The sequence below is a fragment of the Canis aureus genome, chromosome 3, assembly GCF_053574225.1.
Source record: "Canis aureus isolate CA01 chromosome 3, VMU_Caureus_v.1.0, whole genome shotgun sequence".
In the NCBI taxonomy this organism is placed as follows: Eukaryota; Metazoa; Chordata; class Mammalia; order Carnivora; family Canidae; genus Canis; species Canis aureus.
The window spans coordinates 12,996,189-13,011,031 of NC_135613.1; the positions used below are offsets into that span (position 1 = coordinate 12,996,189).

The 14,843-nt window shown below is 39.1% G+C and overlaps 1 protein-coding gene across 4 annotated transcripts in view; it reads right to left on the reverse strand.

Annotated features, from left to right (window-relative positions):
- The window catches only part of RFWD3 (ring finger and WD repeat domain 3), a 40,811-nt gene that overhangs the window by 8,621 nt on the left and 17,347 nt on the right, over window positions 1-14,843 (reverse strand). For all 4 annotated transcript variants that reach the window (XR_013375400.1, XM_077890474.1, XM_077890467.1 and 1 more), the window contains 5 exons: window positions 13,729-13,920; window positions 13,538-13,629; window positions 5,109-5,223; window positions 4,366-4,594; window positions 596-746 (listed from right to left, as the gene is read on the reverse strand). Coding sequence is in view for 3 of the 4 variants with exons in the window: in XM_077890474.1 (XP_077746600.1) it covers window positions 596-746; window positions 4,366-4,594; window positions 5,109-5,223; window positions 13,538-13,629; window positions 13,729-13,920 (779 nt within the window). In the remaining variant the exon portion in view is untranslated. The remainder of the gene's footprint in view (window positions 1-595; window positions 747-4,365; window positions 4,595-5,108; window positions 5,224-13,537; window positions 13,630-13,728; window positions 13,921-14,843) is intronic.

Consider the following 14,843-nt stretch of genomic DNA (forward strand, 5'->3'; position numbering starts at 1 on the left):
CACCTCAAGACAGTAAGCTCCTGGAGAGTATTTTTGTTTAGCAGGAGGATCCCAGTAACAGACCAGGAATAAGCAGTTCCAAGCTGGTAGGTAACCTCGTGGTGCCCAGTACCAAGGCTCCCTCCATATTGTCACTCAACCATCTCTAGGGTGTTTCTCTCATCTGCCTGGCTTAAGATGTATGTTGTGATACAGATCATTTTTAAAGAAACAGGGCATTGCATATACTGTTTTGTAGCCTATTGTATCTACTTTGAAAAGCAATACATTTTAAATTCAATGACCCTGGGCAACCTGGGTGGCCTAGCGGTTTAGTGCCACCCTCAGCCCAGGGTCTGATCCTGGAGACCCGGGATCAAGTCCCACATCGGGCTCCGCATGGGGCCTGCTTCTCCCTCTGCCTGTGTCTCTCATGAATAAATAAATAAAATCTTAAAAAAAAAAATTCAATGACTCTGGATCTCAGAAGACAACGCCTCAGACCAAAAAAAAAAAAAAAAAGAGTTAAGGCCATCTTAACACGGAAACACTGCCATATTTCTATGCAGTTCAACACTAAAAGCCCAGGCCCCATCTTCCTCCCTGAGGCACTCACCTGGTTAGCTTCACAGTGCTGTCTAGGGAAGCCGAGAGTAGTAAGCCTTTGGACCGACTACTGAAAGCCAGTCCTCGGATCTGTTTGCCATGCATGGGAATGTACTGACTGCTTTTCATGTTGGCAGTACTCAACATCTTAACGCCAAAGCCTGCCAATGACGAGAGAGCATGAAATCACTGAAAGTCAATTTAAGGCAAAGTAAACTACCTTTTCAAGTAGCTCTCTGTTCAGCTTTCCTGGCATCTAAATTCCTGGAAAACAGCTGGTTAAACGAAGAAAATAAAAATTCCCCAAGGTCATAATTATTTTAAGAAGTATATTTCACTCCAGATATCTGACAAGAGGTGAATGGGTAAACCACTATACGTACATGTATATAACATACAATGGAATAACTACCCAGCAATACAAGGAAATGAACTATTGATATACACAATAATATGGACAAATCTCCAAAACTTTATACTGAAAGAAGCCAGACAAAAAATGATTATGATTATGTATGATTGTGTTTATGTAAAATTCTAAAAAATGCAAATTAATGTATAGTGACAGAAAATAGATCAGTGGCTGCCTAGGGATGAGGAGAGGGGGTAAGGGCAGATGGGGGAGATGGATTATAAAGGCCATGAGGTATGTTATCTTGATTGTGGAGATGGTTTCAGAGGTATATACATATATCAAAATTCATCCAACTATATACTTTCAATATGTGCAAATTATTCCATGTCAGTCCTATTTCAATAAAGCTATTAATATAGAGATCCACAGCCAGTGAAGATACAGAGAGAGTGAACAATAAGGAATAGAGATATGTGATTTCTATGTCAGGTGGTCAAGAAATGGCATTTATCTGAATGGAATAAAAACAGATGACACTTCAAGTATTCTAATCAATTTGCAGCATTCCAAAGGGGAAAAAAATTCCCCCCCAAACTTGTCCTTTTTAATTTATTTGTTACTCTCTTCTCTTCCTAGGCTCTGATAATGTATTTATTTTTACTAAGTATCTATTATTATTCAAGTTATCCACAAACAGAATTTGTCAAATCCTAGAATTCAGGATAGCCTTGAGTCACATTTCAGCCTATCTGGGGAACAAAGTGAGAAAAGTTTATTGTGTTTTCTCTTGAAACAGAATTAATTAGGAGAGCTAGAGAGACAAACAGGGAAACTACAGGCCTTCAATCAACAAGGAACACGAATACTGACCTAGTTAATTATCAAAGGAAACAAAGATATATTAGTACCAAAAGGCTTTCAAGAGCTAGCTATGCTGTGTGGAATAGATGTATTACGGAAAAAGGAACAGATCATACTCAATTGGGAGAACAATTTAAAAAGTAAGTATTTTCCCAGTTTATACGAAAGGTTTTATTTGATAAATCTTTTATTAAAGATGTGGATGGGAATAGAAACATTATAAACAATTTTTTTTTTGGTTTGGAAAATTGCCTTTTTTTTTTTTTTAATTGGTGTTCAATTTACCAACATACAGAATAACCCCCAGTGCCCGTCACCCAATCACTCCCACCCCCCGCCCTCCTCCCCTTTTGCCACCCCTAGTTCGTTTCCCAGAGTTAGCAGTCTTTACGTTATGTCTCCCTTTCTGATATTTTCCACACATTTCTTCTCCCTTCCCTTATATTCCCTTTTACTATTATTTATATTCCCCACATGAATGAGAACATATAATGTTTGTCCCTCTCCGACTGACTTACTTCACTCAGCGAAACAATTCTTTTATGTTCCCCTTAACCAGAGCTTCTCTCAACTCCCAGCTATCAGTAAACAGAAAAATACACAATAGTCTAGGAATCTACTTTTAATCCTGTATATACCTAAGTTTAGGGGGACACAGGTTTTTTTTTTTTAAGATAGATAGATAGATAGATTTATTTATTTACTTATTTATTTACTTATTCATTTATTCATTCGTTCATTCATTCATTCATTCATTCATTCATTCATTCATTTATTTATTTATGATAGACATAGAGAGAGAGGCAGAGACACAGGAGGAGTGAGAAGCAGGCTCCATGCCAGGAGCCTGACGCGGGACCCGATCCTGGGACTCCAGGATCACGCCCTGGGCCAAAGGCAGGCGCTAAACCGCTGAGCCACCCAGGGATCCCCAGGACACAGTTTTGAAGCATTTGAATGGAATTTGTAAGTGGGTAAGAAGGAAATCAGGCTGAAGCCAAAGGACCTGCAGCTGGGAGAAATCACACGCTAAAGATCGTGGAAAGAAACATTTACAACAATTAGAATGATTTAACTGGGCATATGAGATTTGGTTTTCAACATTAAGACAATCTAAAGTTAAGCTTTTTAAAAAGCACAAACATGAAAAAAATTAGTATTTACCGTATTATTATCAATTCTTTTTTTGTTTTTTTTTTTTTTTTTTTTTTTTTTTTAGTTTATGATAGTCACACAGAGAGAGAGAGAGGCGGAAACACAGGCAGAGGGAGAAGCAGGCTCCATGCACCGGGAGCCTGACGTGGGATTCGATCCCGGGTCTCCAGGATCACGCCCTGGGCCAAAGGCAGGCGCCAAACCGCTGCGCCACCCAGGGATCCCCGTATTATTATCAATTCTTAATCAATGCATTGCCAAATTCTTTTATTTAGAATTTGTCAATTTGAATACTACTGAAAATAAGTATTAAATCTTGTTTCAACTTGAATTAGCCCTTGGGATAATAATTTTTGCTTTTCTTTTCTGAAGATTTATTTATTTTAGAGAGACAGAGAGCGAGTGAGCGAGCGAGAGTACAAGTGAGCAAGAGGGAGAGAGAATCCCAAGCAGACTCCCCACTGAACGCAGAGCCCAATGTGGGGCTCAATCCCAGGACCGAGACTGCAACCTGAGCCAAAATCAAGAGTTGGATGCTGTGCCAACTAAGCCACCCACGCACCTCTGGATAGTATTTTTTTTTTTTTTTTAATGATAGAGAGAGAGAGAGAGAGAGAGAGAGAGGCAGAGACATAGGCTGAGGGAGAAGCAGGCTCCATGCACCGGGAGCCCAACGTGGGATTTGATCCCGGGTCTCCAGGATCGTGCCCTGGGCCAAAGGCAGGCGCTAAACCACTGCGCCACCCAGGGATCCCTGGATAGTGGTTTTTTTTTTTTTTTTTTTGGATAGTGTTTTTAAAAATATTTCCAGTCTAGGGGCATTTGGCTGGCTCAATCAGTAGAGCATGTGACTTTTGATCTCAGGGTTCTAAGTATGAGCTTCATGTTGGGTGCAGACATTACTTTAAAAAAAAATCTTAAAAATTTCTAGTCTAAAATCAATCTTTGACTTTATTTATTTATTTTTTATCAAAAAAATTTTTTTCTAAGTAAACCCTGTAACTCAACATGGGACTCAAATTCAAGTCTCATACTCTACCAACTAAGCCAGTCAAGTGCCCCCATCAATCTGTGACTTTAACAGGACATATAGGGATGTTCTTCTCCTCGGATGATATCAGTAACCCATGCTTCCAAGTACCTCATCTTCTCTTTATCACAGTTATTAACTAGCATTTCTGAGCTCTTAGTGAATATATTTACAGAATGAAACCAAGGGACACTAAAGATATCTTTGTAGCACCTTAAGAGTGCTACATCTGCATTAACAGACTAGAACAGCTGATTTGGTGGGCCATGGCCAGTGGTCACCCACTAGTGAGTCCTGGATTCTACAAAAAAAAGGAGATCAGTGAAGTCTCAATTAAGGAGATCAATGAACATGAAAGCTGAGGTTCTGGATTGTTCACCTGGCAGGAAGGAGGCCTCAGGGGAAGGCTGTGACATCACCAGGCAGCTCAGAGTGTCACAGTATGTCATGATTCGGCAGTTTCCTGTCTGAGACACTGTGAAGGTCTTCTGGAAATGGTACTTGTGCTGGCTCTGGCTGGAGGGCAAGCAGTTTGGGAAACATGCTTGGGAGCCCCTGGGGTGCTGTGAAATCTGCTCCCGATGCTGCACGATAAGTTTCTGCAAGTCCTAAAACGAAAAAGATTTTGTAAATGTGAAGCCTTTCCATTTGCTATTCCCCTCATGTATAATTCCTTCATTTAACATGGGGACATTTCTTATCTATTACATGGAAAAAATGTTGACATGAATTCCAGAGCACTGCTGCAGTTTTCACAGTATTTTAACAAGCAGCTGAACTAAAGAGAGCACAGATCATAAAATACTAGGGCTGAAAGTCTTTACTAGGCACCTTGTCTAAAGCCCTCATTCTATTGGTACATTCAGGGAGGTAAAATGACTTAAAATTCGAATTATCAGTGGGCTGTTTAATTTTTTAAAAGTTCAAATTGCAGGATTGATCCTAAAGTGTATACGCTTCAGACAAATGCTCTTAATCAAAAACAGAATCAAGAGTTAGTCTTGCTTACTTCCTGAAAAACTTGGTAAATTCTTACTTGTATGTGAGATGAACCAAAGTTGTATTTAGATCCCTTTGCCATTCCTATCTCCAAGTTCTCTGGATTAGAAAGGGCAGACTCACCTGGACACGACTATGAAGCTTGCTGCATTCGTCAGTGAGTACTTGAAGCTGGAGCCGGCACTGTGCTGATTCTAACTCCGCCTGCTTCCTTAGCATCTGCTCCTTTAGTAAGGAACTAGAAGAGGGAGCCAACAACAGGAGAAGATTAGGAGGGCTACAGAACACTTCTCATCAAGACATCAGATTAAGTTCATGCTATGATACACACGTTATGCTGTAAATAGTCACAATGGTGAATAAAATGTAACAAAAGAAAAATCTCTCACATCCAGAAACACTACAAAAAAGTAGCACGCAGGGCTGAACTCACAAGTCACTGGGATTCAGCATGAACATCGGCAGTTATAGCCAGGAGTTTGGCTTTTACTAGGAAATGAGACTAAAAATGCAAAAATGCTGATTGAGAGAACAGAGCCAAGCCCACTGCTTGAGTTAGTACCAAATTTTAAGAGTAAAATGACATATTAGAAGACCAAGGTTATCCACTGGATTAAAAGAAAATAATAAGCTACCAGCTCTGTTCATCAGATACTGAAATTAAATAAAACTACAAAAATGAAGCTGAAGTTGAAAGGAACAATGCACAATGAAAAAATACATTCATCAAGAACAAAAATTATAAATTTGCATATACCTAAAGACACTTTCAAAATATGAAAGGGAAAAAAAAAAAAAAAAGATTTCCACTCAGAAAAAGATGAAAACTGCAAAGGGGGAACACTGGAAAGTTCAAGAGAAGCCATAAACTAGCAAGGTACTGGAATTAAGATCAAGAAAATTAGATAAGGGCCATGGCTGGCTCAGTTGAAGGAACACAGGACCCTCAATCTCAAGGTTGTTGGGTTTGAACCCCATGATGGGCATAAAGATTACTAAAAAAAATAGCACTTCCCATATGCCAGATGACTGATTAGTAAATGTAATAAGAAAAAGTTCATTCACAAGAGCAATTCTAACAATAGCAACCTAGGAATAAAGTTAAAGAGCATGCAAGACCTTTATGAAACAAGGTATACTTGTAAAAAGCACAAGGAGACAGAGAATTAGTGGAAGGATATTACATAATACTCATGGCTAGAATGATTTGAAATCACAAAGATAGAACTTCTCAAGTTACTCTAAAAATTTCAATCAATTTCAATCAACTTTTGAAGTTCCCTTTGAAATCTTGACTGAAATTGCATTAAAAGGAACTTAGGAAACTATTTTTAAAATTAATATGGAAGAGCAAAATGCCAAGAATATTAAAGTCAATTTGCAGAACAAGGTGGGAGGAGGTATTTTAAAGCTACAATAAATTATAACTTCAGAATACTGGGGCGAGAGCTAACAAAGAGACCACGGAACCTAAAAGTAGTCCATTCATATACAAAAACTTAATCTATGATAGAGGTAGCAATGAAAACTTACACAGGAAGAACGTATCACTTAATAATTATGCTACAATACCTGGTTATCCACAAAATTAGATTTAAAAAAGTTAAAACCTACATAAAAACAAAAATTCTAAAGACCTTTAGATATCTTTATGACCTTGCAGAAATGGAGACAAAACCCAAAACAAGAGATACAGTACTATATTAAAATTAAAAATTCATGTTCAACAAAAGATAACATAAACAGAGATAAGCCACAGACCAATTTGGCTATTGTAAAATAATGCTATGTATATTGCTATTTGCAATATACACAACCAGCAAACAATCAGTACAGGTGACCCCTGAACGACATGGGTTTGTACTGTGCTGGTCCACTTTCTGTGGATTTTTTTCAATAAATACACTGGAAATTTTCGGGGGGGGGGGGGTGTTGTAATAATTTGGAAAAGAAAGAAGTAAATCTTGCCCATCTCTCTGCACCATGGCTTATATGAACGAAAACTGGAAACCAACTTAACTGTCCACCAATACAAAACACATACAAGGAAATTCTAAATTAAGAGAACTATAACTCTCTACAGAAGTTAGAATGAATAAGCTAGAGCAAGCCTAGCTAGAAGATGTACCCCAAATATAATTTTTAAAAAAATATTTTATTTATTTATTCATGAGAGACAGAGAGAGAGGCAGAGACACAGGCAGAGGGAGAAGCAGGTTCCGTGCAGGGAGCCTGATGTGGGACTTGATCCCGGAATTCCAAGATCACGCCCTGGGCCAAAGGCAGGCGCTAAACTGCTGAGCCACCCAGGGATCCCTATTTTTAATTTTTTGAAGAGCCTTCATACTGTCTTCCACAGTGGCTGCTCCAGTGTGCATCCCCACCAGCATTGCAAGAGGGTACCTTTTGCTTCACATCTTCACCAACACTGTTGTTTCTAGTGTTTTTGATTTTTAGCCATTCTGTTGTGAAGGATATCTCATTATAGTTTTGATTTCCATTTCCCCAATGATGAGTGATACTGAACATCTTCTCTTGCGTCTGTTGGCCATCTGGATGTCTTCTTTAGAAAAATGTCTGTTCATGTCCATTTTTAAAATTTGATTATTTGTTTTTAATGTGTTATGTAAGTTCTTTATATATTTTGGATACTTACCTTTTATTGGATATGTCATTTACGAATATGTTCTCCCATTCAGTAGGTTGCTTTTTAGTTTTGTTGGTTGTTTCCTTTGCTGTGCAGAAGCTTTATTTTGATGTAGTCCCAATAGTTTATTTTTGCTTTTGTTTCCCTTGCCTCAGGAGACCTATCTAGAAAGATGTTGCTACAGCTGATGTCAGAATAATTACTGCCTGTGCTCTCTCCTAGGATTTCTATGGTTTCAGGTCTCACATTTAGGTCCTCAATCCATTTTGAGTTTATTCTTGTGTATGATGTAAGAAAGCGGTCCATCCAGTTTTCATTCTTTTTCATGTTGCTGTCCAGTTTTCCCCAATATCATTTGTTGAAGAGACTTTTCCCCACTGCATATTCTTCCCTGCTATGTCAAAAATTAATCATGTAATTGTGGATTCATTTCTGGTTTTTCTATTCTGTTTCATTAATCTATGTGTCTATTTTTGTACCAGTACCATACTGTTTTGACTACTACAGCTTTGTAATACAACTCAGTCTAGAATTGTGATACCTCCAGTTTTTTTTTTTAGGATTTTATTTATTTATTCATGAGAGACACAGAGAGAGAGAGAGAGAGAGAGAGAGAGAGAGAGAGGCAGAGACACAGGCAGAGGGAGAAGCAGGCTCCATGCAGGGAGCCCAACGTGGGACTCGATCCTGGGTCTCCAAGATCATGTCCTGGGCCAAAGGAGGTGCTAAACCACTGAGCCACCCAGGCTGCCCCAGTTTTTTCTTTTTCAAGATTGCTTTGGCTATTCAGGGTCTTTTATGGTTCCATACAAATTTTAGGATTGTTCTAGTTCTGTGAAAACTGCTGTTGATATTTTGATAGGGATTACATTAACTGTGTAGATTACTTTAGGTAGTATAGACATTTTAACAATATTTGTTCTTCTAATCCATGAGCATGGAATATCTTTCCATTTGTGTCATCTTCAATTTCTTTCATCAATGTCTTATAATTTTCAGAGTACAGGTTTTTCTCTTGAAGTTTATTCCTAGGTATCTTATTATTTTTGGTGCAATTGTAAATGGGATCGTTTTCTTAAGTTCTCTTTCTGCTGATTCATTATTGTTCCATAGAAACGGAACAGATTTTCTGTACACTCATTTTTCATTCTGCAAATTTCTGAATTCATTTATCAGTTTTAGTAGTTTTTTGGTGGAGTCTTTGGGTTCTCTACATATAGTATCATGTCATCAGCTAATAGTTTTACTTCTTCCTTACCAATCTGGACACCTTTTTATTATTTATTTCTCGTCTGATTGCTGTGGTGAGAGTGGACATCCTTGTTTTGACTTAGGCGAAAAGCTCCCACTTTTTCCTCCATTAAGGATGATATTAGCTGTGGGGTTTTTCATAGAAGACCTTTACTATGCTGAGGTATCGTTCCTCTAAATCTACCTTGTTGAGAATTTTTATCATAAATGGATGTTGTATTTTGTCAAATGCTTTTTCTGCATCTATTGAAATGATTATATGGTTTTTATTCTTTCTTACTGAAATGATGTATTGCATTACTTTGTAAATAACAAACCACCCTTGCATACTGGGAATAAATCCCACCTGATCTTTGTGAATGATTTATTTTTTTTTTTTAATTTTTATTTATTTATGATAGTCACAGAGAGAGAGAGAGGCAGAGACACAGGCGGAGGGAGAAGCAGGCTCCATGCACCGGGAGCCCGACGTGGGATTCGATCCTGGGTCTCCGGGATCGCGCCCTGGGCCAAAGGCAGGCGCCTACCGCTGCGCCACCCAGGGATCCCCTCTTTTTTTTTTTTTTAATGTATTGTTGGATTTGGTTTGCTAATACCTTGTTGAGAATTTCTACATCTATATTCATCAGAGGCATTGATCTGTAGTTCTCTTTTTTGGTGGTATCTTTATGTGGTACTGGTATCAGAGTGACACTTGACTCATAGAATGAATTTGAAATTTTTCTTCCTTTTCTATTTTTTGAAAAAGTTTGAGAAGAATTAGGTATTGGGTCACCTGGGTGGCTCAGTTGGTTAAGCAGCTAACTCTTGATTTTGGCTCAGGTCATGATCTTGGGGTCCTAGGATCAAGCCCTGCATCAGGCTCCACACTCAGTGGGGAGTCTGCTTCAGGATTCTCTCTCTCTCCCTCTGCTCATCCCTCCTAAAACAAATAAATAAATCTTAAAAAAAAAAAAAAAAAGCTATTAACTCTTCTTTAAGTGTTTGGTAGAATTCACCTGTAAGGTCAATTGGTCCTGGACTCTGTTGAGAGTTTTTTGAGTAATCAGCAAAGTTTTAAATATAATCATATATTAACAACCATGCCTACAAAGTCAGCATTTTCAACAAAATTAACCTCTCCACACAGCTGCCATGTAAAAATACTAAATATTTATTGGACCAAATAAGCATCTGTTAGGCCAAATGAGAAAAAATAAGTAAGAAAATTAAAACCATCTGTAATTTCACTATTCAGTGACTACCTGTATTTTTTCTACTTTGCAAAAACAATCACCATAATGTGCTTTCACATGACAAAATATTATGTGCACTTTAATATCAGTTTATGCCAGAGTTTACTCAACCGATGAATTCTCTTGGTTTGGATTAACAATGCTTAAATGAAAAGTCTCATGAAATAAATATTGTGTTTTTATTTATTTTTAATTAATTTATTTTTTAAAGATTTTATTTATTTACTCGTGACAAACAGAGAGGCAGACTCAGGCAAAGGGAGAAGCAGGTTCCCTGCAGGGAGCCTGATGCAGGACTCAATCCTGGGACCCCAGGAACACACCCTGAGCCAAAGGCAGACACGCAACCACTGAGCGACCCAGGTGTTCCTATTTAAATTTTTTAAGTAAGATTTTATTATTTATTAGTTTGAGAGATTGAGAGAGAGAGAACATAAGCAAGGGGAGGGGCAGAAGGAGAAGCAGACTCCCCGCCAAACAGGGAGCTTCATGTAGGGCTCAACCCAGGACCGACCTGAGCCAAAGGGAGATGCTTAACTGACTAAGCCACCTAGGTTCCCCTATTTATTTTTTAAAAGATTTATTTTAGGGCAGCCCGGGTGGCTCAGCGGTTTAGCACCGACTTCAGCCCAGGGCCTGATCCTGGAGACCCAGGATAGAGTCCCACGTTGGGCTCCCTGCATGGAGCCTGCTTCTCCCTCTGCTTGTGTCTCTGCCTCTCTCTCTCTCTCTCTCATGAATAAATAAATAAATAAATAAAATCTTAAAAAAAATAAAAGATTTATTTTATTTTATTTTAGCCTGATGTGGGACTTGATCTAGGACTCTGGGATCACACCTTGAGCCAAAGGCAGATGCTCAACTGCTGAGCCACCCAGGTGTCCCTATTTATTTATTTTAGAGAGTGTGTGCACATAAAGAGAGGGAAGGGGCAGAGGGAGAGAATCTCAAGTAGATTTCCTGCTGAGTGCAGAGCCTGACATGGGGCTCAATCTCTCCACCTATGAGATCATGACCTGAGCCGAAACCAAGAGCCTGATGTCTAATCAACTGAGCCACCCATGTACCCTTAACAATTTTATTTTTAAGTAGTCTCTTTCCCTAATATGGGGCTCGAACTTACAAATCCTGAGACTAAGAGTCACATGTTCCACCAACTGAGCCAGACAGGTGCCCCTCATGAAGTCTTTGCACACATTTCTTCACAAATCATCTCTTTAGAATAAATGCCTGAAGTAGAATTACTTTTTTTTTCTTTTAAAGCTTTTATTTATTCATGAGAGACACAGAGAGAGAGAGAGAGAAAGAGAGGCAGAGAGACACAGGCAGAGGGAGAAGCAGGCTCCATGCAGGAAGCCTGATGTGGGACTCAATCCCGGGCTCCAGGATCACGCCCTGGGCTGCCCTAGAATTACTTTTAAATGCTTTTGAAACACAGTGCCAAGGGTCTCTCTAAATAGTTGTGTCGGTGTATATTCTTACCAGCGGCACTGTGAAAAAAATCTATGTCCCTGTACTCTCTTGGTGGGTATTTTTATTTTTAATGTTCTTAAAAGTTTATTTTAAACAGTGTTATTTGCGATTGTTCTCTGGCTTCCAAAATCCTGAGAATTTCTTACATTGTACTACATGTGCAAAGTTTCACTCATGAATCTTCCGCGTAGGGTGCTATTGTAGGAGGGCTTAGGGACACGAGCAACAACATATGGCAACACTTAAGTAATGTGCCAGATCCTCTTTTTTTGTTGTTGTTTTGTTTAAGGTCTGATTAAGTCTATTGTAGGGAAGAGGAGACTAAGACTTGGAAAATGTTCCAAGTCGTCATAATTTGTCAAAGAGTAAGACAAGAAATCCCTATTAAACGTTCATGGTATTTAGAAGCAGAGGCACACAGTAAATATAATCCCTAGAGAAGACATCTGAAAAAGCTACAAAAATTCCAAGGAATTGTTCTGCTTGGGTCTACTGCCCACACCAGGTGTGAGGTATTATTGGAGGGCTGTAGGTTTCACTAGGACTTTCCATTTGGGGAGGGCTAAAGACACCCTGGTCTTGGCTTCCCAGGTTATGTTACTGCCAGGTTAAGTATCAGAGCTGATTCTAAGTTGGTAAGGATAGCTAAGTGCTCCTGCAGAAGGAACAGCTGCTCTATTCCTTCTGAATCTACCTGTCCCAGTCAGCACACAGCACTCAGGCTCTGAAAGCTGAGGCTTGTCAGAAGTACAGAACACAAAAAGGAATAGGTGGCATGGTCTGCTATCTATCATCCTTCTTTTATCTTCCCCTCCTTTCAAGGAATGAGTTTTCCATGACCCAGGTGTCAGTCTCCCCAGAATGAAAATGTTATGTGATGAAATATCGGTCAATGCTCCCTAGATTATATGATAAAAATTTTATTTAAGCTGGCAAATTAAAATCAAAAATCAATGTACTGACTTATACAACTGAGAAATCCATGGAGTCTAACTTCAGGCATGGCTGAATTGAGGGCCAGGAATCTATCTTTCCACTTCTCAACTCTGCTTTCTTGTGAATCAACTTCACTGTTAGGTTGGTTCCCCCATTCTATGGCTGAGATCTCAGGTATATATTCAATAAGCCCGGGGCCCATGTTCATTGAGCTAGCTAAAGTTACAATTAGTTATTACCCTAAAACCTCATTTTTTATTTATTTGAGTACACTCGAGAGTGAGGGCATGCATAAGCGGGAGGGGGATGGTGGGGAGGAGCAGAGGAGAGGGAGAAGTAGGCCCCTCACTGATCAGAGAGCTACTCAGGTGCCCCTAAAACCTCATTTTTAATGCACGGAGAGCAAACCATGTAGACCTCCTTCAGAAGATATCAGATATGTATTATAAATCACAATGTGAGGGGCACTTGAGTGGCTCAGTTGGTTAAGCATCTTCCTTGGGCTCAGGTGATGATCCAGGAGTCCTGCCTGGGATTGAGCTCCGCATCAGGCTCCCCACTCAGTGTCTGCTTCTTCCTCTCTGCCCCTCCCTGCCACTCGTGTGCTCTCTCTCTCGCGCGCGCGCTAATAAGTAACATTTTTTTTAAAGATTTTATTTATTTATTCGAGAGAGAGAGAGAGAGAGAGAGAGGCAGAGACACAGGCAGAGGGAGAAGCAGACTCCATGCAGGGAGCCCGACGTGGGGCTTGATCTTGAGACTCCAGGATCATGCCCTGGGCCAAAGGTGGTGCCAAACCAATGAGCCACCCGGGCTGCCCAAATAACATCTTTAAAAAAAAACAAAAACAAAACAAAAAAAAAAAACAAAAAAAAAACACAAGGTGAGAGAGATTGCCAGTGATCCCCAGAGATCCCCCATCACAGTCCAAATAAAGCCTCAGAACCACATTAAGAATGATTCATACCTCCTTTTCAGAATTTGCCCGGTAGGTAAATTCTTCCACCTACCTTTTCATGTGCTCGTGTTCACTAGTGTCCAGAGCTCTTAGGGTTCGGGCGTAAAGAACGACGATGTCACTGTGCTTGGCTTTCTTGTTGCACTAAAGAGCACAACAAGATAAAATTAGCGTGAGTCTAGGAATCCTCCTGATTTAACATGTCAACTGTACATATGCTCAGTCTTTATCTATGGTTCTCACCTGGGGGCATTTTCGTGCCTGTCCCTTTAGCCACTTAGAAATGCACTTATACCCAAAGAGGTGCCCACAGCGTAATGCTGAGAGGCGGTGATCCCCAGCATTGGTCCAGTGCTCCAAGCATATTGTGCAAGTGTCCCCTTCTTCATCATCCATAGGAACAGAAGGTAGAAGGGGGTCCGTCTTCTGGGGAGACTGGGTGGAAACCAGAATATATTCACATTAGAGAAAATACAAAATCAGTTTTTACGAGGATGTACAGCTCTATCAAATCAATAAAACCATGCAAAAACACAATCTCAATGGAAAACACTATGGAAAAACCCCAACACCTCCAAATCACTTGTTATTCTTTGTAAAATGCACCTGGCTAAATGTTTCATACAAGCTATAGAAATATTTACTTCCCTTTGATCTTACGAAATTCTTGGGATTTTTTTTTTCATTCAAACGAAGAAAAGGAGCTATCTTTACAAAGACATAAAAACATAAAACAAATCTAGAAGTTACCTGGATAATAAACAACAAGGAAGAGTGGGTTTGTTATATATTCAAAATTAGGTTCATAATCAAGTCAAGTAGTTATAAAATACTTGAATAGAAAACACGTAAAAGAAACCCAGAAAAGCAAAGAAAGGGTATTAACAGTGAACTCACAAAAAATTATAAATGGTTCATAAGTGCTCACTTATAACTAAAAAATGCAAATTAAAGTAAGAGACCATTTATTAGACAGTATAGACTGATGTCTGATGACGCCAAGCAATGCTGAAGGTTAAGGAACAGAGAGGAATGCTTCTATATTGTTGCTACAGGTAAGAAAGTGACACAAATTTTCCAAAGGGCAATTTGACATTCCCTATCAAAACTAAATACATCTATCTGTCCTCTCACAGAGCAATCTCTCTGCTAGAAATTTATCCCATGAATAGTCACAAATACTTGCAAGACAACTGTACAAAGATGCTTAGTGCAGCTTGATTTGTACCAGGAAAACAAATTAGAAAGGAAGGAAAGCAGGAAGGAAGAAAGAACAAGTATAGTGTACACAACAAAGTAAGAATTAACTAAAAACTTATTTATATGATTGAACCTATGTAGTGATTAATAAGAAAGAT